General features: G+C 47.3%; 2 protein-coding genes across 9 annotated transcripts in view; one reads left to right on the forward strand and one right to left on the reverse strand.

Moving 5' to 3' along the window:
• NFAT5 (nuclear factor of activated T cells 5) overlaps positions 1-16,457 on the forward strand; it is a 71,467-nt gene extending 55,010 nt beyond the window's left edge. For 2 of the 7 annotated variants that reach the window (XM_074913629.1, XM_074913636.1), the window contains 6 exons: positions 373-505; positions 1,054-1,134; positions 3,879-4,027; positions 4,522-6,958; positions 8,135-8,381; positions 9,249-16,457. In XM_074913629.1, the coding sequence (XP_074769730.1) occupies positions 373-505; positions 1,054-1,134; positions 3,879-4,027; positions 4,522-6,958; positions 8,135-8,373 (3,039 nt within the window). In that variant the 3' untranslated portion in view covers positions 8,374-8,381; positions 9,249-16,457. The remainder of the gene's footprint in view (positions 1-372; positions 506-1,053; positions 1,135-3,878; positions 4,028-4,521; positions 6,959-8,134; positions 8,382-9,248) is intronic. The other 5 variants (XM_074913633.1, XM_074913632.1, XM_074913635.1 and 2 more) reach the window with 5 other exon arrangements.
• NOB1 (NIN1 (RPN12) binding protein 1 homolog) lies at positions 14,168-19,850 on the reverse strand. 2 transcript variants are annotated; one of them, XM_074913638.1, is made up of 9 exons: positions 19,743-19,850; positions 19,542-19,674; positions 19,328-19,461; positions 19,152-19,223; positions 18,900-19,018; positions 18,602-18,797; positions 18,207-18,304; positions 17,987-18,131; positions 14,168-17,862 (listed from the first exon to the last, which is right to left on the reverse strand). In XM_074913638.1, exons 1-9 carry the CDS (start codon positions 19,818-19,820, stop codon positions 17,593-17,595), a joined length of 1,245 nt encoding a protein of 414 aa, XP_074769739.1. In that variant the 5' UTR covers positions 19,821-19,850; the 3' UTR covers positions 14,168-17,592. The 2 variants fall into 2 exon arrangements, with proteins under 2 accessions (XP_074769739.1, XP_074769738.1); XM_074913637.1 differs by having other exon boundaries at positions 18,602-18,820; positions 18,911-19,048.
• Between the last annotated feature and the right edge of the window lie 44 nt (positions 19,851-19,894).

Here is a 19,894-nt window from a genome sequence, read left to right on the forward strand (position 1 = left end):
TTCAGCAGAACGGTGACGTGGCTCAGTCCAGCAGAATCTGATGGCAAACTGATTGCAGTTCAGTAAGGCATGTTAGGCATGAGCTTGTGTTTGAAGTCCTGCACTTCATACATCTTTCCTTTCTGCTCCTTCCAGTTGAGCTGTAAGTCGCCACTGAGCATCAGAACAGGCAGATTATTCAAATCTTCCTTCTAGCACTAGTTATTATCAGTTAACTGAAAGTGTAACTTGATCACGTTTTCCCCAATGCCTCTGGTTTTTATGGGCTTTTATCAGTCTTTTTCTCTGTTTTGATGGACGTCAAGACAATTAAGGTCAATAACAACAAAGTTTCTAATGGGATGGGTTTTTTTAATTATTTTTGCATTGCAGAATCACCTTATTGTGAAGGTGCCACCATATCACGACCAGCAAATAACCTCAGCTGTTTCTGTGGGAATATACGTGGTGACCAATGCTGGAAGATCACATGATGTGCAACCATTTACGTACACTCCAGATACATGTATGTAAAATAGAAAACTGGAGGAAGGAATGGGCCGTTTCACCTGCTCAGCATCTCGTTTCTGATTTTGTAGTATTTAGTCCATATAACAGAAATATTAAGTAACATGAATCTTTACAAACTCCTCTTGCTGGCGAGGTTTGCTCTGTTAAATACTAAACTCTACAGGCTTGACTTTTCTCATTTATGTGGCAAGTATCTCAAATTTCAGCTGCATGGAGGCAGCTGTTCTTGTAAAGCAGCATCTATTTCTAGCAAAAGGTTCAAAATGAAGCTGAGCAGAGGAAAAAGTAGACATATTACATATAGTGCACCAAATACAATCAGAAAACAGCACCAAGCTTTATCCTGAGGAAAGCTGAAGTTTGACCATATGATGTATTTTTGTTTGTTTATTTATCTATATTACAATACACAGTGCAAAAGTTTGTGTGGGTTTCAAAGAACCTCAATTTCTTTAAGGTATAAGTAACTGTTTTGGTTTGCTTTGGGTTTTTTGCTTGTTTGTTGTTTTAACATAAGGAAGTTCTCAATGTGTTTTGTCTCAGCAGCTGGTACTCTGAATGTTAATGTGAAGAAGGAAATCTCCAGCCCAGCCCAACATTGTTCTTTTGAAGAGGCTATAAAAGGTACTAAATTGATTCTTATCATTGTTGTTAATAATTTAACTACAAATTCCTACCCGAATTTGGAGGAATGAATCAGATGTCCTGTGAAGATAAGTCTGTGCTTATAAAATCTGGCCATATTCTTACAGTGAGGTTTGTTTTTTGATTCTGAGTATCTTACTTTCTAACAGTATTCCTTTAAGTATATTTTAACGTGAGCTGGTATAGAACAAAAATCTTGTATAAAAAAAAAAAAAATTAAAAATTTGTTTTTCATGCTTAGGCCCTGCAGTCTAATCTTCATTTAATGTGAAGAAATAAAAAGAAAGAAGCCTAAGATTACAGTTAATACAAAGGTTTTAGAAACGGTGTAGTGTTAATTTAAGCAAAAACACATATAAAGGTAGTGGTGGGGAAGAACCAAGTGCTGAAAAACACGAACGTGCCAACGTGGTATTTTTCGAAAGCTGCCCAGTGGCTCTAGTTAAGAATGTTCATTCTGGCCATTTCAACTTATTCCTTTCAGTGAGGTGTTTTTTTTCCCCTGACCATTCTGTTCTTGCGAAGTTTGTAATTTTGTTCCGAGGGACCAAGTTTTAGGTTTGCCTGGTTTTTAAGTGTGAAGTGAATTGATCCTTCCGATATTGAAATAAAGTAGAGGAAGGAAATGTTTGTTAGTTGACTGCTAAAACTATGGTAGTGCACAAAGGTTAATGGAAATTTCCATAGCCTGCTCTGGTGAAAGCAGGTTGAAAGATAAGCAAATTAACAATGTGATCACAAGTTTGATAGGAATCCATGGCTTCAGGTTAAAATCATGAAGCTCATGTTTGAAGTTAATAGCTTGGTCTTGGCAGGGGATGTATTTACGAGTTGATTTTACAACTTGTGAGAGAGGATAATACAAGATATGATGAGTTTAAACCTGCAGAGAATATTTGGGGGAGAAATATGCAAAAATATTTTGGGCAATGAAACAAGCTGATAAAAGGTCTGGTAAGACTTCTAGTAGCAAGATTAAAAAGATGAGGAAGATAATAACTAATAGGGCAAGCCTGACATCCATCTAATGTAGTGTGGAGGCTTAACCAAGGGCAGGTGCCAGCTGCTTCAGGAGAACAGCAGCTCATAACAACTCGGTGTGCTATTTCCATTGCTTTGTGTCCTCCATTTAATTTATGCAATAAACCTTAACTTACTTTCTTGTGTGGGTTTTCTGCTACCCACCTATTTCTGACGGTTCATTCCTGTACCTCTTCTGCTCTAGGCTGATCATGAACCAGAGGTCGGACAATTTTGTTTATGCACTTTGTCTCTGCCTATGTCCTGGCCCGTCCTTCCTCACTGTTCTGAAATGATAAGGCCAGGTGGAGATCCAGGGGGATGCTCCTTCCTTCCTGTTTCCTTTCACTGGGAGCAAAATCCTAGAATTCATAACTTCTTAAGTGGCCTCATTTCCAGCAGCCCTGGCCAGGCAGAAGGGGCTGTTGCTGCCAGGGACATGCCCAGTTAGGTATTGAGCCTTGCTCTTCCTGTCACAGGCACTTTTAATCTTTGTCTCGGGTATCTGTGAATAGTCCTTAAAATAATTTCTATAACATCTGCATATGTAAAAAACCAAAACGTGGCTTCCCAAAGCCATTACAGATTCTTAGCTGTAACGTTTTAAGTGTCTGTAGATTTGACGGACTTTGATGGCAAGTTAGGTTTCAGGACAACAAAAGTGTAATTTGAAGCTGTTGTGTTAAACCTGAGGAGGATGGGGTGTCTGCACAACCGTGTAGTTCAGGTCTTTGCCTTCTAACACTGGGGTAGTGTGGAGTGTTGTTTTGAAGTGGTTAATGATGGCTTCAGTTTCCAGCTTTGGGAGAAAAGGGTAAGAGGGTGTGTATGCCTCGATAAGATGGTCACTATTCAGAAGTTCTAAACTAAGTGTATTACAAAAACAAGGTTAAAGACAAAACCAACTTTCTCTGCTTTTGAAGCTTCTTTTTCATTATTAATCTCAGTACTTTTTTTTCATTCTTCCACCCAAATATTTCACTGTGAACAAACATACCATCGCTAGAATATAATCTGTATATCACTGGGATTTTTTTTTTAGTTACATACTTTTTTTAATTGTTTCTCATGAGTACAGCGTGATTAAGCACACAGAAGAGAAAAGGTTCCAAACTGTGACTGTGGTATAGGAAAATGCTGCCTGCTGCCTTTAAATACACTGTATGACTAGCTGTCCTGGAGCAGGCATCTTTTGGAAGAGTCTCACTCAAATTGCGTGTGCTGCCAGCAGCACTGCCCAGCACGTCAGGTCATGGGGCTTGGATTTCTGGAGCCACCCCAAACGTGAGAATTAACGAGCAGGAAGGAGTTTATTTGGCTGTGGGTACATTGACAACCGTTGCCATACTGGTGGCTGAGAATTTATTGCCGAAGACAGAAAATAACATTTAACGTTTTTAGTTTAAGCAGTTGGTGGATGGTTGTCCTGGCCTAAAAAGATACAAAACAAGAAAAACAAAACTATGACATTGGTGTTAGTCTTAAAAATAACCTTTGAAGGGTTCAGGTTTTCTGGGGCTATTTGAAGTATTGAGGTGCTTGCAATGGTCTCTCAGCCTATCAGCATCTTACACGAGGATGAGGGCTCTTACAGCAGGGCTGAGAAATGAAATGGGAAGCAGGCTGCCACTAGAAACCCACTCCTTGCATGGTGAATGTTAACCTTATATTTTTCTTCCTTTTGTTTTTCTTTGTGGCTGCAGCAGTGAAGGCCACTGGTTGTAATCTGGAGAAGGTGAACATTCTTCCTAGTGCCTTGATAACTCCACTCATGCCAAGCAGTATGATTAAGAATGAAGATGTGGCTCCAATGGAAGTAAGTGCAGAAAAAAGATCTCCCCCTGTCTTCAAGGTAAGTTTGGTTGTGATCTGAAGACAGTAGCTTTAATGGTCTTAGTTACATGTATCCATCAGTCCATGTTCTAGTATGGAGAAGAGGAACACACAGGGAAAATGTCATGTCTGAGATGGGTCCGGGCAAAACACAGGATCACAGAGCATGATTAAAATAACAGTTTCCTTTGCAAGTACCTTACCTTGTTCCTGCATTCAAACAGCTTGATTGATTAGTGACACTATGATGATTTCTTCTTGTCTCGTGGCACAGAACTAGTAAATTACTGTAAGAATATGATTGTAATCACTTCCTAGCATTGCTTTCATTCAGTTGTACCTTAACTCCTTCCTTGAAGTAGCATTTTCACCACTAGCCACTTGTTATGTGTGGAGAGAACTGTAGCCATCAGATCTTCCATCTGATCTTTCCTGAATGTCGTGGATTGGTGGAAACATTATAAGCATGACCTGAGAAAGCTTAAAAATTGCTTAATGTATTGCTCTTCACAGGCTTCAAATGTGGTTGGACCAACTCAACAAACATTGGAAAACAGCATGTCTGGCATATCAACTTCTGCTTCCCATTTACCTTCTGAAAATGAAAACCAGCAGCAAATACAGCCGAAGGTGTATAATCCAGAGACACTAACGACTATCCAAACGCAGGACATTTCCCAGCCTGGTAGCTTTTCATCAGTCTCTACTCCGGGTCAGCTGCAGAACAGTGATGCATTATTGCAGCAAGCCGCACAGTTCCAGTCAAGAGATTCCCAAACCAGGGAGGTCTTGCAGTCAGATGGCACAGTCGTCACTTTGTCACAATTAACTGATGCATCACAACAGCAGCAGTCGACACTCGCAGAGCCAGCACAGGCATTGCAGCAGCAGATTTCATCAAGTATTTTCTCCTCAGCGAGCGGCGTGAGTCAGTTACAGAACACTATACAGCAACTGCAAGCTGGAAATTTTCCAACAAACACTGCCACTGGCAGCAACAGAAATGTTGACTTGGTGCAACAGGTATTGGAAGCTCAACAGCAGTTGTCTTCTGTTTTATTTTCTGGTTCAGACAGCAGTGAGGATGTTCAAGATCAGCTAAATGCAGATATCTTTCAGCAAGTTAGCCAGATACAAAATAGTGTAAATCCTGGGATATTCTCCTCATCAGACACGGCTGTCCATTCCAGACCAGAGAACCTTTTGCCTGGACGAGCTGAAACTGTTCACTCCCAGCCTGAAAACACGTTGTCCAATCAACAGCAACAGCAGCAGCAGCAGCAGCAGCAGGCGATGGAGACTTCTGCAGCGATGGTGATGGGCATCCAGCAGAACATTTGCCAGGCTGCCACGCAGATGCAGTCTGATTTGTTCTCTTCAACAACGTCGGGGAACGGAGCCCTCCAGCAGTCCCCTGTTTACCAGCAGGCTTCTCACATAATGAGTGGGTTATCCACAAGCGAAGACATGCAGATGCAGTGTGAGTTATTCTCTTCATCTCCTGGTGTGTCTGGAAGTGAGACTGCTCCTCCTGCTCAGCAGCAGGTCTCCAACAACGGACCTACTATGTTCCAGGCATCAAATTCTGCAGATGGAGAAGAGGCTTCAGGACAGAGTAAGCAGATGCAGAATACTGTATTTCAGACCATGGTTCAGATGCAGCATAGTGGAGAAGGTCAATCTCAAGTTAATCTCTTTTCATCTACTAAAACCATGATGACTGTTCAGGCAAGTGGAACTCAGCAGCAAGGAGGTGGTCTGTTCCAGCAAGGAGGAGAAATCATGTCTATTCAGTCGGGCAGCTTTATGCAGCAGTCTCCACATTCACAAGCTCAGCTTTTTCACTCTCAGAATCCTATTGGTGATACTCAGAATATATCACAGGAAACACAAGGCTCTCTTTTTCACAGCCCGAATTCCATTGTCCACAACCAGAGCAGTACTAATTCCTCAGACCAGCTGCAGCCCCCGATGTTCCACTCGCAGAGCGCCATGGGCGTGTTGCAGAGCTCTTCGGTTCCTCAAGACCAGCAGTCTGCCAACATGTTCCTCTCCCAGAGTTCAATGAGCAACGCTGCGACCCAGGAAGAGCAGATGTCGTTCTTTACAAGCCCCAATTCCATTTCTCCTCTTCAGACAGCAACAAACACTGAGCAGCAGACTTCCTTCCAACAGCAGACGCAGATCTCTCATATCCAGAGTTCCATGCTTCCCCAAGAACAGCCCCAGACCCAGCCTGCTCAGCAGGGTTTGTTTCAGTCTCAAGTGTCGTTAGGCTCCATCCAGTCCAGTTCAATTCCCCAGAACCAGCAGGGAGCAATCTTCCAGCCGCAGCACTCGATAGTTGCTATTCAGAGCAGTCCTCCATCGCAAGACCAGCAGCAGCAGCAACAGCAGAACATGATGTTCAGTAATCAAAATGCAATGAGTACAATTGCCTCTCAGAAGCAGAACATGATTTTCAATCCAAATCAAAACCCAGTCACCAACCAGGAGCAACAAGGCCAGTCCATTTTTCATCCACAGACTAACATGGCATCCATGAACCAGGAGCAGCAGCCCATGCAATTCCAGAGTCAGACCACAGTGTCTTCTCTTCAGAACCCGGGATCCAGCCAGGCCGAAGCGCAGCAGCCAGCCATCTTCCATAACTCACCCCAGATTCAGCTGGTCCAAGGGTCACCGAGTTCTCAAGAGCAACAGGTCACCCTCTTCATCTCCTCAGCTTCCATGTCTGCCTTGCAGAACAGTATGAGCCAGCAAGAGCTGCAGCAGTCCCCTATGTACTCTTCTCAGAACAGCATGGCAGGGATGCAAGGAACAGCTTCGCCCCCACAGCAACAGGCTGCTCTATTTCACAACACAGCAGGAGGTGCCATCAACCAGCTGCAGAATTCTCCTGCTTCATCTCAGCAGACATCAGGAATCTTCCTGTTTGGCATTCAGAACAGTAAGTGATAGATGCCCGATTCTGAGTTTACAGTTTAGAAGAGCTACTCATTGGAGTCCACAAGACAATGATTGTTCAATTTGCAGATATTTAAAAGAAAAAAATAATTCTGGAATAAGCAATGTCGCACTACAGTTGAGAATATACGTACTCATAGTGTTGCTCTGAATGTTGCTGATTTTGCATGAGAACTCTTAGCTTAAATACCTGTTAATCCTAAGTGTAAGGCAACCAGCATGTGACAAAACCACCTTAGAATTGTGTGTGTGTGTCTATATAGAAATAAGTATCTATAAAATATATCTAACCTATTATTAACACCACATGCAAATAATATATCAAATATGTGTATGCACGTGTTTAAAAAAAAAAGCTTATTCCCTTTTAAGACAGCTCCACTAATCTTTCTCTTGCTGCATTTGGTTTCCACAGTTTATGCAGTGGCTTTCTCCACACACTGTTGGAGGAGAGCAGCAATTTTTGAATTGTGTAGTCCAGAGAAGTGTCTGTTGAAGTGTATTTGTGACCCCTTTAGCTTCGTAAGGCTGCACTTTTCCGTATCTCGTCTCTGAACGTAGCCTCTGTGGCAGGTTCTTTGGGACGTTGATCTCTGATCTGTCTGTGCAGGGCCGCCCGTGCCTGTGAAGCTCCAGGTGTAAGAGATGCAGAGGGCGGTGACAACAGCTTAGGAAAGGGCTGACAGGAGCTGTAGCGTGTGCTCGCTCTGTGCTGCTGCCCGGGCGCCGTGGCAGGGCGTAGCAGCCAGGGCTCCCCCGGAGCCGGGGGTGATGCTGATGGCAGGAGGCGAGGCACAGTCTGCAGATTGGTGGAAGGAGCTAGTGGATACCTTGGCTGAGCTGAGAAAGACGCCTCTGTGATGAGGGCAGGCAAAGGATGGGCGTATTCAACACTTAGGTTATGCGTTTTGTTTTTCTAGCTAGGTGTTGTCCTCTGGGTGCTGACAGTGTTGGGTTGTGGTGCAGATCGTGGATTCCCTGGGTGCACCCACCCTGAGCTCTGCTCCTGCCCGCGGGGCAGCGAGCAGAGGTGCTCGCGAGCAGAAGCGCGTGTAACTTCCTACACGCTGTATGGCCAGTGTGGATGTATGTAAAGTTGGCTAATTCACTGCATGTGTTAATTTAAATGGTCCTTTGTTCTTCCCTTTCTGTTTAACAGACTGTGGCCAGCTGCTGACTTCTGGACCAGCTCCGCTGCCCGAGGAGCTGATGGCCATCAGTCAGCCGGGGCAGCCCCAGGGCGAAGGGCAAGCAGCGGTGCCAACGCTCCTCTCCCAGCAGATATCGGAGACTTCTCCGCTCCCTGCAGCTATGGCAGCCAATCAGAATATTGAGAAAATAGATGATCTGCTTGTGTCGTTGCAAAACCAGGGGAACAATATGGCTGGCTCGTTTTAATTAGATAAGTAAGTGATGTGTTTGGGTTTCTGGGTTTTTCCTACATACTTTCGTTCACGAAGGCTTTACTTCAGAGTGTGTCACCACACTTTAAGAGGTCAGCTAAAATACCAGTAGTACTGAATTAAGAACATAATACGGTGGCTAGAATGAAGAGTTATTAACAACAGAGGCCAGAATTTGTATGGAATGGTTGAGACTGGGTCTTGCTGCTCAGCTGCTGTATATTTTGTCATCTGCTGGTAGATCACTGTCAGCTTGGCAGATAAAAGCATTATAAAATAAGACTCTAGTTAAAAAATATAGGCTCATTTAGTAAATAACACCCCAAGTCTGCACTATTCTGAAGTTGCCCCTTGGGTTACAATAACCTAATGCAAAAACAAGTTTTGATAGAATATGGCGGCTATTGAGAGAGTGCCACATGCTGAGCCTTTGTTAAAAACGAGCTGACGCCATCAGCTGTTACTAGGAAACATTTGCTTTTAAGAAGGTGCCTTTTTCCGAGAGGTGAAAGAGGCTTTGACTACAAATGAGGACCAAGAGCCAGGAGGACTCTGGAATCTTGTATTGTCCACAGTGTGTAACTTGGCTCTAGTTAACTGTGTTGCCGTCCTAAATCCCCCAGGAGTTTCACTTAGGTGCTACACTTCATTTTCTAATCTAAACTGTTTTATGTATGAAGTTGCAAACTTTATAATAAAAGACAAGACAGACTGGAACAAGGTAATCAGGCTCTGTGAGTACTGCATTCTGATACTCACAGTTTCATGCCTGCTTGTGAAGATTGCTTTCAAGGTGAAGGAGCTACATAGAACTAAGAGGATGACTTCAGTTATGCCTAACTTTTTTTGCTTGCTTGTTTTTTCCCGCAGAGATTCTGTGAAGAAAAAAAGTGATGATTTCCCAGATCCTCTCAGACCTTCCGACTCTGGATTAGGCTGTGTGGAACTGATTGCTTCTGTCAAAAAGTGGCCCTCTTCTCTAAAGAGCACACACGTGGCCAATTGCAGTGTCTAGCACCTAAGGCTATGACCGTAGTATTTGGGATTTGTAGTGCCAATAATGCTGAAAAGCTATGCTTTGGTTTACTAGGGCATGGAATTGTACTGTTACCAGATTCCTCCACCTCATCGACAGTGGGGTGCTCTTTGAATTTAAAGCATACCTGGTCAGTTGTTATTGTTGTTAGAAGGTAATACATGTTACCACGTTTACTTTTTCCTCCTCTTCCTCCTTCACATCCCCTCTTTTGACTAGAAAAGCTTGTGAAGCAGAAACATCAAATGCTTGTGGCATGAGCCCTGACTCATGGCTGTCAGTGAGTGAATCATGTGTTTCAGGGCTGAGAGGGAGAGCCAATACTGCGATTTGTTAATTGCAGTAGGTGGCAAAGAAAAATATTGATAACTGTAATAAACAAGCAGAGACTTGCGTGCTGCTGTAGATAGCCAGGGTGGGTGCTTCCCATCTGAGAATGTGATTTAACGGTTTTCCATGTCTCTTACATGTAACTGTACATAGAGCAAGGCTTTGGTGGCTCTAACGAAATGCAGAAATGAAGGAGAACTTTCAGTGAAATTTTGCTCTTAAAATCTTATCCTTTAAAATACCTTCCACTTGAAAAGCCTGGCTGGGGAAGGAACTCCTCTGCGTCTCTGACTGTATGGGTTAGAAGTCTGTAGAGCTGCATTAGCCATTCTCAGACCAGCCTTCTCCCTTCCGTTCTTTTCATGGTTTTCCTTCTCTCTTCCCTCAGTTTCATATTACGTTTTTAAAAAAGACAAAAATATCCTACTGGCTTTAAAGATCAGAAGCAGCTTTTAGGAATCCGTGGCATTAAATTGCTTAGTCAGTAGAAGCTTTGACAAATAATCAAGGATTAAGGAGAGAGGAAGCAATTTCTCCACCACCTTCTAAATGCAGGAATCCCCTTAACCAGTGATTTCCCGGCTGTTACTGATGTAAATCTTCAGCTTGACGTTACTCCAAGTAGGGGGCAAATTACATCATTTTTAAGCATTCTTGGAAATTTCACTTCATCCTGAGCTGTTGCATCTTTGTAGCATATTGAGCTCATCGCAGTTTTGAAGTGATCTTTTTTTTTTTTCTACCAACAGTCCCCCAAGTCTAAGTTCTAGATTGTCGTGTTTCAGTTTAAAAAAGAAAAATATATAAAAAAAAATTGACTGATGTTACAGAATGTAAAAACAACCCACTCCAGACCATGCAGTTGTATCGTGAGGCGTGTGAATTTTTTGGGTGCTCCAACTCTCCGGACAGTTTTGTGATATCTCACTACAGCCTCATTCAGATATTTTTGTTTCTTCTCCTTCTGCACGTAGAAAGCTGTTGCTGCAGTTAGAGCCAAACAGCTGTCCCGTATGGCTATTATGCCTTGGTAGAGTGTAGTTGGTATCATGTCATTTTTCATTTTTGTTATTTTAAATAACAAAGAACAGTCTGTAAATGGTTTTTAAGTTACTCTAGTCTGTTTACTGTGTGTTTTTCCCTTAACTTGTGTGCTTAGTTGAGCCGTGTAGAGTTTTTGTTTGTTTTGATGGATTTTCCTGTTTGTCAGTCTGTCCTAACGTTCACTTTCTCTTTCTGTCTCTCTCTTTCTCTCTCTCATTGAGAGGCATTGAATTACGTTTTCAGTAGTAAGGCTTCTTGCCGATATGAAGGGAACTTTTCAGAAAGAGACCTGCTCTGGGTCATTTAATTTTGAATACAGTTTTCAATCGTTCAAGTTTTGGATGGTTTATATCTAATGTGTGTTTCATTTTTTTGGAAAGCTATATTTTGTATTTAGGAAATGGTATACTATTTTGCTATTTGTACTGAGTGAGTACATTGGCATAAATATAAAAATTTATATATATACATATATATAAAATATTCTTTTTGCCACACATTTTTGTGGTAAATTTGTGAGTTTGTCTGATGTTCTACCACAACGTGGCGTCTGATAACAGTGGGGTGGGGTGGGGTTTGTTATGTCTTTATTGAGTATTTAAGTACTTTTTGCAACATAAATAACTTGTTCATCTCTCGCCATTCCATCAGGCAATTTATTGTTCCAGCTGGCTATGAGAAGCTTCACTGTGTGTTTTGATGTGTCTGTCACTCAGCAATACGATCTAGTAAGGAAACCCGTAGGCATTTAGGCATATATAAAATAATGGGGTTTCATTCAGAATGAGCCATTCAGCTTTTATCCACTATCATTGTCTATTTAATATTTTATTACTAGCGCCTCTGTGTTTTAACTCTTAATTTATGATTATGCTAAAATGTTTAAAATTTTAATCATGATAAAAAGAATTCCCTGCTTCATAATGTCCAGAGCTGCTTTAACCCTGAACCATACTTTTTCTTTCTGTGATTTTTAATTTTTTTTTTTTTTCCTGCTAAGACGAAATATTAACAAAAACTTGCTATGGTTCATGACATGAAAACAGCAATCTCGCAGCATTGACTGAATGCTATATGAGGCTCTGTAGAAGACTGAGAATTGTGGACCGAAACACCTTCCATGTGGCTGTGGAAGTTGACAGCCAGTTACTCGGAAGTGAACTGCCGGCCTCTGCAGGATGGCAGTCCCAGAACAAGCTGTTGGGTGTCATCTGGGGCCTTCATACACAGAAGAAGTAACAGGAATGATAAATTCGCTCGTGTGCTGCTTCCGTTCGTCCCGTTGTTCCGAAGGGGTGTATCCTCACCTTGAGGTGCTGTTGGTCAGTGCCAAGTCACCAGGGACCAATCCTCCATTTAACCAGACGGGTGTCCAAAAGAGAACTTCATACCAAGACTGCTACAGCTCCAGGGGAAGGGTATGTTTGAATTGTGTGTGTATTTTAGGTCGCTTATGAAGAGAAGAGAAAAAAATATGTAAAAAAAAAAAAAATTAAAAAAAAAAAAAAAGGGCTGTGCTATCACATTTTTCACTTCGGGATAACACCTTTCTTTTCTTGTATTGAATTTATCTTGTTCATTTTAGGTCAATGTTTAAATGTAAGACACTTTGAACATGTGATTTGGTTACAAAAAGTATTTGTCTTATGAATGAAGAGATTGCTCAGCGGTTGATTAGTGCCTGAGCTGCTGCCTGCAGACAGCTGTGACCGAGGCTAGAGAGAGGTGGGATAAACCAGGAAAGATCTTAAAGACAGGCCGCAGGATTTCATGGCAGAAAGACCCAAGAACAGTGTGAGCCACATCTGTATTTATCAGAGTCCTGAACGTTTACTCTTGTGATTTAAGCAGTTGATGATTGGAGCTTACTCTGCTTTTTTTTTTTCTTTTTTAATCCCTGTGTTTACTCCTCTGCCTGCGCACGCTGGCACGCCTGTAAGCTGCGAGCAGGTGGAGTGTTTGCCTGCAGAGGTGAGGCGGTGTCAGCGCGTCTAGTCCATTTTGGGTGAGAAAAGATACTGAGAATTAGTCTCTATAAATTTAAAGTTCCTGATGTTACTATAAAGGGGAAGTTACTATCATATCCACAAAGCAGCAATTAAGTGTAGAAGGTGACGATGAAGAAGTGTAGAGCTGCGTTGCTGGGATGGGTTTTCTGTATCTTGGGTGTTTTGTGGTCTGTGTTTTTTTTTCCCTGCTGCTTGAGCTCGCTGTTAGATGTAACCCCCGTGTGCAGCCTGGGCTGTGCTCCCCGCGGGTACGTGCCCCGGGGGCCCCCGTGGTGCCCGGTGGCTCGCAGGGCAGCGCCTCCGGAGGCACAGCCAGCCAGCCGTGGCTGCTGCGGCCCTTCTGCCTGCTCGTGCACTCTGTGTGTGTGTAAAAATCATCTGAATAACTCATAATACACAGTTATTAGCTGAACGTCTCCTCTGGCAGGAAGCTATTGATGCTTTGTGCTTAAGTAGCAAGTCCATGATTTGTTATTAATTGCCTCTTCACTGTCTGCTCTTTCAGCAGTTATTCAAGCTGGATTCTTTGCTGCTATTTTAACATAAAAATAGTTCAAGAAGTAATTTCAGCCTTGCTGTTTCAAAGTGGATGTTTAATCAGCAATCATTTTATTTTAATCACTTTTAATTACTGGCAGGGTGGTTACTTCCTATGTATTTTTTTAAGATAGAAAAAAGCATGAACCATCAAGTGTTTGTAACTGGCAGGTTTTTTTACTGGAGGCACTAAGAGTCTGGGCAGCTGTATCAGTGGACATTCCCCTAATTTAGATAAGTTTAACATTTTTTTTTTTAAAAAAAAGCTGCTACTGTGATTTTGATTTAGGATATAGTTTCTAAAATGAAAACTTGTCTGAACAGATTTTTCTACTCCTATTACGTTTCCAGAGTCTTCAAAAAGAATAGCAAACAAGTCAGAAGCTTGCATTTGTCTTTAAAGCAGGGTTTAAGCCAGTATTTGAGTAGCAGGAAAGGTGATTTATTAAAAAGCAAAATCAAAAAAGTTGTTACTGGACTAAAAAGGCTACACAGTTTCCCCCAAAGGTATGTACGTGTGCGTGCAGGCATGCACTTGCACATTCATTAGGAGAGCTGTCACTGTCAGTCCTTGGATCTCATGTCTCTGCATGGTAAACTGTCGGGTTACTTTTTCAGGGTAGTTACAAGAAAGAGGAGCACAAGGGATCACGGACATTTATCTGAGTGGTGGAAGCAAGAACGAGGAGAATGAATTGCTCTGCGTGCTCTGAGCTGTGAGTTGTAGGTGGAAGGTGGGAAGGAGAAACACCACTGGTGACTTCTCATCAGTGCAAAACTCATTTTCAAGGAATAGGTGTGGTTGGTGTTCCAGAGGACTGGGGGCAGCTCCGTTATTTTAGAAAAGGAAGCTAGTACTGAGATGCTTTGTTTGTTTTTTTTTTTCCAGTTTGGGTTAGTTTTGGGGATGGGATATGAGCACTTACATTCCTGTTCAGACCAGCCGTGCCCGTTGCACGTGGCAGCGGCCACCTGAGCCCGCAAACAGGCGCGTCTGTCTGTGCCACTGCGGGCTGGGGCGCCAGCCCGGAGAAACGGGGTGAATCGCAGAGTCAGCGAGGTTGGAAAGGACCTTGAGGATCACCCAGTCCAGCCGTTAACCCAGCACTGACAGTGCCCAACTGCACCATGTCCTTAGGTGCTAAGTCGATCCCATGTTTAATGTTCAGGTAGAAGGAAAATCGTGTCAGCGGATAAACTCCTGTACACGTGTACTTGTAAAATTCTCCAGTGGAGTGCGGGGCCCTGAGGGGTTACACAGGGGAGAGGCTTTTCCTTTCTTACAGTCTGTATAGGGATGTAAATAGGCGGTGCCTGTATATTCTAGGATTATATATATGTATATAGTGGAATCGTACCTATTATATATAAATAATTAGTAGACACATGCATAGAATAATGTTATATTTACATTTTTATAAACCTGAAATAATATTACTTTTCCTTAGTATGAGGTTATTTACGGAGGTTTTTGTAGGAACTCATAGTTGTATAAACACCTTTCAGTACTGTACATGTGGCGCTGTTGGTAATGTTGCTCCAGAAACGTGCTCTGCTTGTGAACGTCCCCAATATCCATGGGTTGAGAAGAACCGTACACTTTTGTATTTTTATATATATTTTTATTAATAACGGCAGATGCGGTGTTAGCAAAGCAGTAGGACTGCCAGCCTTGGTGGAGAGCCTGCCCGCTGGATGGGCCGAGGGAGCATGGCGGCCGCGTGCTCCCCCCCAGCCTCCCTCAAGCGACTCCTGATTTCGGGACCTTTCCCCTTCTCGGTCTCCCGGCAGCTCCTGCCGACAGGGAGTGGTGGGGGCTGCGTTGCTCCGGGGGAGCTGGACTGACCCCAGCAGCTCTCTCCTGGTGGAGGTTATTCATTGTTCTTGAATAGCAAAGGGTCCTGGCTGCTGCTCAGCTGGGTTGTGTTTGGACCGGGAAAGTGAAGCTTAACCTGTCATTCCTCTTCATTCTATAAAGGCCAGGCATCTTTTAAAGGTTTGGGTTTTTTTTTTTTTACTGACTTTTGTATTGCAGCAGTCACTATCTAGACAACTCTCTCCTTGAAAGCTGGTGACAGCTTTCCTTGGTTTGTAGCCGTGAGGAACCCTGCCCTGACTTGATGTTGTACAGATTGTGTGAGAAATTAAACTCTACAAGAAATCCAGATCATAAAATGAACAGCACGGCTCTGCGTGCTTGGGGGGGGGGTGTTCCGCTGGGGTTTGACGTGGGGTTGGACAGACGTCACTGTCCTGGTACGGGCTCTAGCAAAGCTCCTCTGCCAAACTGACAGCCAGTGTCCCTATTCCTGCCCCCTGAGCCATCACTTTGCAGGGCTGACCTCTGCTCTTCCCAGAGAGCTGTCATTTTTGCTGTTAGTTTGTGACCGCCTGGCAACGTTCACGCCTGCTGGGCCGAGGGTGAGGATTTCCCTGGTGCGGTGGGACGCTCGCCGGTGCTCCGCGGGCGCCTGGTTCAGAGCTGACACGCAGCAGCGGTGTAAAACCCCCGCTGGGGTGCGTTTGCTCTGGGGTTCGGGTGAGCAGAGGGCCCCCCCGTTCCCATCGCGTGCGTGGCCTCCGCTGCTCCTGCCCCCCGGTGAGACGGGAGGGTCTGGGGGTCCCCGCGTCGGGGCACTTGGGGTGTTGCAGAACTGGGAACAACATTCCTGTATCCCGCTTAGACCACGGTATTCCTGAAGCTTTTTTGAATTTTTTTTTTTTTTTTTTTAATTTTGGACACTATTTGAAATGAGGCGATTTGAAATTTTGAGCTCCTCATGAAGGAGTAAGCTCCAGGCCCCTTCAGAGCAGAGCTTTCTGCCTCTGGCTCTCCCTCCAGCTGCATCGTTGAGTGGCTTCACCCGCCTTTCTGCCATGGGCTCCTGGCGCACTGCTCCACCGCTGAGCTGCTCTTCCCCTGTCCTGCAATGTGAAAGTAGCACCAGATATTCCTTTGTGCATTTCTGTGTATATGGCTTTCGTAGTTGGGATTTTCAAAGCACTGATACCCGGTGTTTTCAGTTTGTTCTATGAGGGGATATTTTATTTGCATCTATGTTTTTAGCTATCCTGTGATAACTTGTTGAATATTAAAAAATAAAAATATTTTGCTTCTATTGGGACATTTGTATACTCGCAACTATATTTCTGTAAACAGCTGCAGTCAAGAATAAAACAATGAAAGTTTTCATTTTGCAGTGTAAAGTCTTGTTGTGTTTTTTTCAAGGGCATCTTCTCTCTGCCAGGACAAAGTCCCGTTCTTGAGGACGGAATCAGCCTGTCCAGGAACCTTGGTGCTGGGGAAGGCCGGAGCCCGCTGCGTTGTGCCGGGGCTGGGGGGGCATCCCCCTGGAAAATGCTGCCGTGTCTCTGCCTGCCTGCGTGGCGTTAAGGTAATGGTCGTGGTGTGGTACCCCAACCCCAGCCTGCGAATCTCTGGGCCTTCAAGGAAATGGGTTTCAGTCAGCCCCAGGCAGGAGTCTGTCTCTGAGGGACCTGGGGGAGAAGCGAAGGTCTCTCGGGGGCTGCGCTGCCCCAGTAACGGGAGTTACGGCCTCGCTGGCGGAGTTGGTGCGTTAGCACAGTCCCACTTCAACTGCACCGAAGACACAGATACACCAGCGTGCTAAAAATGAGGTGGGGTGGCTGAGGCTCAGGTGCGTGTCCCGCTTTGTGCTGCCCGCCTGCCAAGAGCAGGAATTTTGAGAAATTACAGCAGGGGTAAGAAGAAACTGGGAAAGAAGGAAGCAGATTTATCCAGAAGGCTTCCAGCAGGGTTCTGCCTTGCCTGGTGCCAGGGTCAGATGTGGCTGTGCTGCAGTGAGGCAAACGCAGCCCCCCCACCGCTGGCTTTTGCCCTCCTGGAGCTGCCGCCCTGCTGCAGGCGCTCATTATCCACCCCCCTCATTGGTACCGTGGGACAAAGCACGCCGAGAAAAACCCTCCTGCCTCCGCCTCCTCTTCCTCTCAACCTCAGAGGCTTCCCCAGCCTGTCAGCCTGGTGCAGGCAGCCCCAGAAAGACCAAACCATGGTGTTGGGGGGTTTTGTGTTTTATTAGCGCCGCGGCAGGGAAGCCGCTGTCTCGCCCAGCTCCCCGCGGGTCAGAGTCACCCCAAACCCGTCGCCTGTCACCCCCAGTCACGGCTGCGTGGAAGGGGAGGCCCAGCGCTGCCCCCGGAAGAGGCCTCACACCGCCGCAGCCATCGGGCAGCAACGTGCAACGCCCCGGCGTGTGCAGAGGCCTTGTCCCACCCTTCACCTCCTCTTCACAAACTTCTTTGTCACGGCGTTGGGGTTCAGGCGCCTCCTGCCAGCGCCCAGGGCCGCGTCGCGGATCTGCAGATTGGCCGCGCGGCTGTAGACGTCGTTTTCCACAAAGGGCGAGATCCCGGCGAGGTAGTCGGGGTCAAAAACATTGGTTTTCTGCCTGGCCTTGCGGGACAGTCGCTGCTGCGGGAAGCGCTGGTCCTCCACCAGGTGTGGGTTGTTGGCGTGTTTCCCTCCTTGTGGCGCCGGCAGCGGGTACTGCCAAGAGAAAAGCGGCGGTTAAAGTCGGCTGAGAGGGACCTCGAGCGGACTGCGGGCCTCCAGAGAACCGAGCGAAGGACGCGCTGCCCGCAGGCCAGGCCTGGGACACGCAGCGACTCACCCGGAGCCCTCGGGGGTTCAGCACCTTGGGGTTACGGGAGAAATGCATGTGGAGGCTCCCATCCTCACTGACGCTCACCGCGACCTTCTTCAGCGTCTTGTTACCGCAGTGGGGACAGAAAACCTTGGTCATGTCCGAAGTGGTTCTGCAAGACCAAGGGACGGGCTCAGCCCCCCGGGCGGGACCATCCCCGGCGGCCGCTCTGGGCGCACACGCTCACCTGAAGCAGCCGTGGCAGCGCAGGATGTAGCTGCGGGCCTGGCGGATCAGCATGCCGTTCACTGCCAGCACGGGCAGCCCCAGCTGCAGCAGCACGTTCTGCAACGAGGAGGGAGAAACCGGGACACGGTGAGCTGGGACTGCCCAGGGCTTTAACCGGGCTCTGCCAGCCCAGGCAGCGGGAGGCCGATGGGTGCGACGCCAAAGGCCTCTGCAGTGGAGAGAGCAGCCTGGTTTTAAGGTAAGAAGCTGCTCTCCTCCCGCCCAAGGGACACGGCAGCGTGCTCCTCTGTCTCCGTGCAGTTTGACCAGGGCCGAGGTTTGAGTAATTTGAGATCTGCCCTCAGCCCCCCGACAGCCCCCTGAGGCTGGAGCCGGGCCCAGGCTGGCACCCACCTGCATGGCAAAGTCAGTGGTGACGCAGCCAACCTGGACACCAACAGGAGCGGTGTCACAGTGCCCCGTGTCCTGCTGCGCCTGCTTGACGTTGCTGGGTGTTATCCAACCCTCGTCGTCCTCCTCTTCCTCGTCCTCCTCTTCCTCAGCGCTGGCCCCATCCTCAGAGCTCTGGTGCTCCTCGGTGGGCTCTGGGCTAACGGAGAGGGCTTGAGATTTCTGGGGGAGGGAGGAGACCATTAGCCACGGCGCAGGCTGTGCTCTGGTCTGAAAGGGCCCAGGGGGACGGAGAGGCAGCTCCGGTCTCACCAGCAGCTCCTGCAGCTCCTCCTCGATGCTGGGCAGGGGCGTTCGCCAGTACAGGAAGGAGCTGAACTCGTCGCTCTCAGAGGGGACCGGGCTCCTCTCGGGGCTGGGCTGACGCTGACCCTTCCCTGGGCGCTTGTGCTGTTGGGGTGACACAGGAGAGAGGGGGGTCCCTCGCCCGCTGCTGCCCGTGGGCTCTGCGGGGCCGTGTCCCCCTCCCCAGTGCCCTGTCCCCGTCCCTTACCTTGGCGGGCAGGTGAAAGCCGGCGAGGTGCAGGGGGGCCTCGGGGTGCCGCGGGGTGGAGCTGAGCCGCACCTGGGGAGGCAGCGTAGTAGGGGGGGTGTCGGCGGGGTGCCCCGGGGCCGGGCCCTCATCCCCGGGGCCGGGCCCTCATCGCCGGGGCCGGGCCCGGGCCCTACCTTGTCCTGGGGCTCCCAGCGGAGGCAGGTGGGGTCGCCGGTCTCGGCCTGCAGCTGGCAGGTGAGGGCCAGCACCTGCAGGTCGGCGGCCGAGAGGCTGGGGTAGTCCCCGGTCTTCTTGGAGAAGTCGGTGACTGTGGGGCGAGGAGAGGGGAGGCCGTCGGGCCGGGCCGGGCCGCAGGGAGCCGGGGCGGGGCCGCGGCCCGGTACTCACCGAGGCGCAGGACGTCGGGCCGCGGGCGGCGGAGGCGCAGCTCGCAGGGCAGCGCGGCCAGGCGGCGGCGCGTGGGCCTGTCGCGGATCTCGGCCAGCACCTCGGGCACGGTGTACAGCGTCTGCGCGATGTCCTGCGGGCAGCGCCGTCAGAGCGCGCCGGGACCCCCGGCACCCCCCCGGTGCCTCCCCCCGCCCGTACCTGCAGCGGGGCGGCGCTCAGGAACGCGCCGGTGTCGGCCACGACGTGCGGCACCCGCGCCATGTCCGCGCGCCCCATGGCCGCCGCGCGGGGCACGCCGGGAGTGACCCCCCGCCGCCCGACTGCTTCCGGGTGGCGCGGTCAGGTGACGG

This window comes from Athene noctua, chromosome 9, assembly GCF_965140245.1.
Source record: "Athene noctua chromosome 9, bAthNoc1.hap1.1, whole genome shotgun sequence".
NCBI lineage: Eukaryota > Metazoa > Chordata > Aves > Strigiformes > Strigidae > Athene > Athene noctua.

Coding starts and splice junctions, on each gene's coding strand:
- NOB1 (XM_074913637.1), bottom strand. CDS start 19,820: ATGGGGCGCGCGGACATGGCGCGGGTGCCGCACGTCGTGGCCGACACC. Junction 18,305..18,601: donor CCACTGACTTTGCCATGCAG/GTGGGTGCCAGC, acceptor TCCTCGTTGCAG/AACGTGCTGCTGCAGCTGGG. Junction 17,863..17,986: donor TGAACCCCCGAGGGCTCCGG/GTGAGTCGCTGC, acceptor TTCTCTTGGCAG/TACCCGCTGCCGGCGCCACA.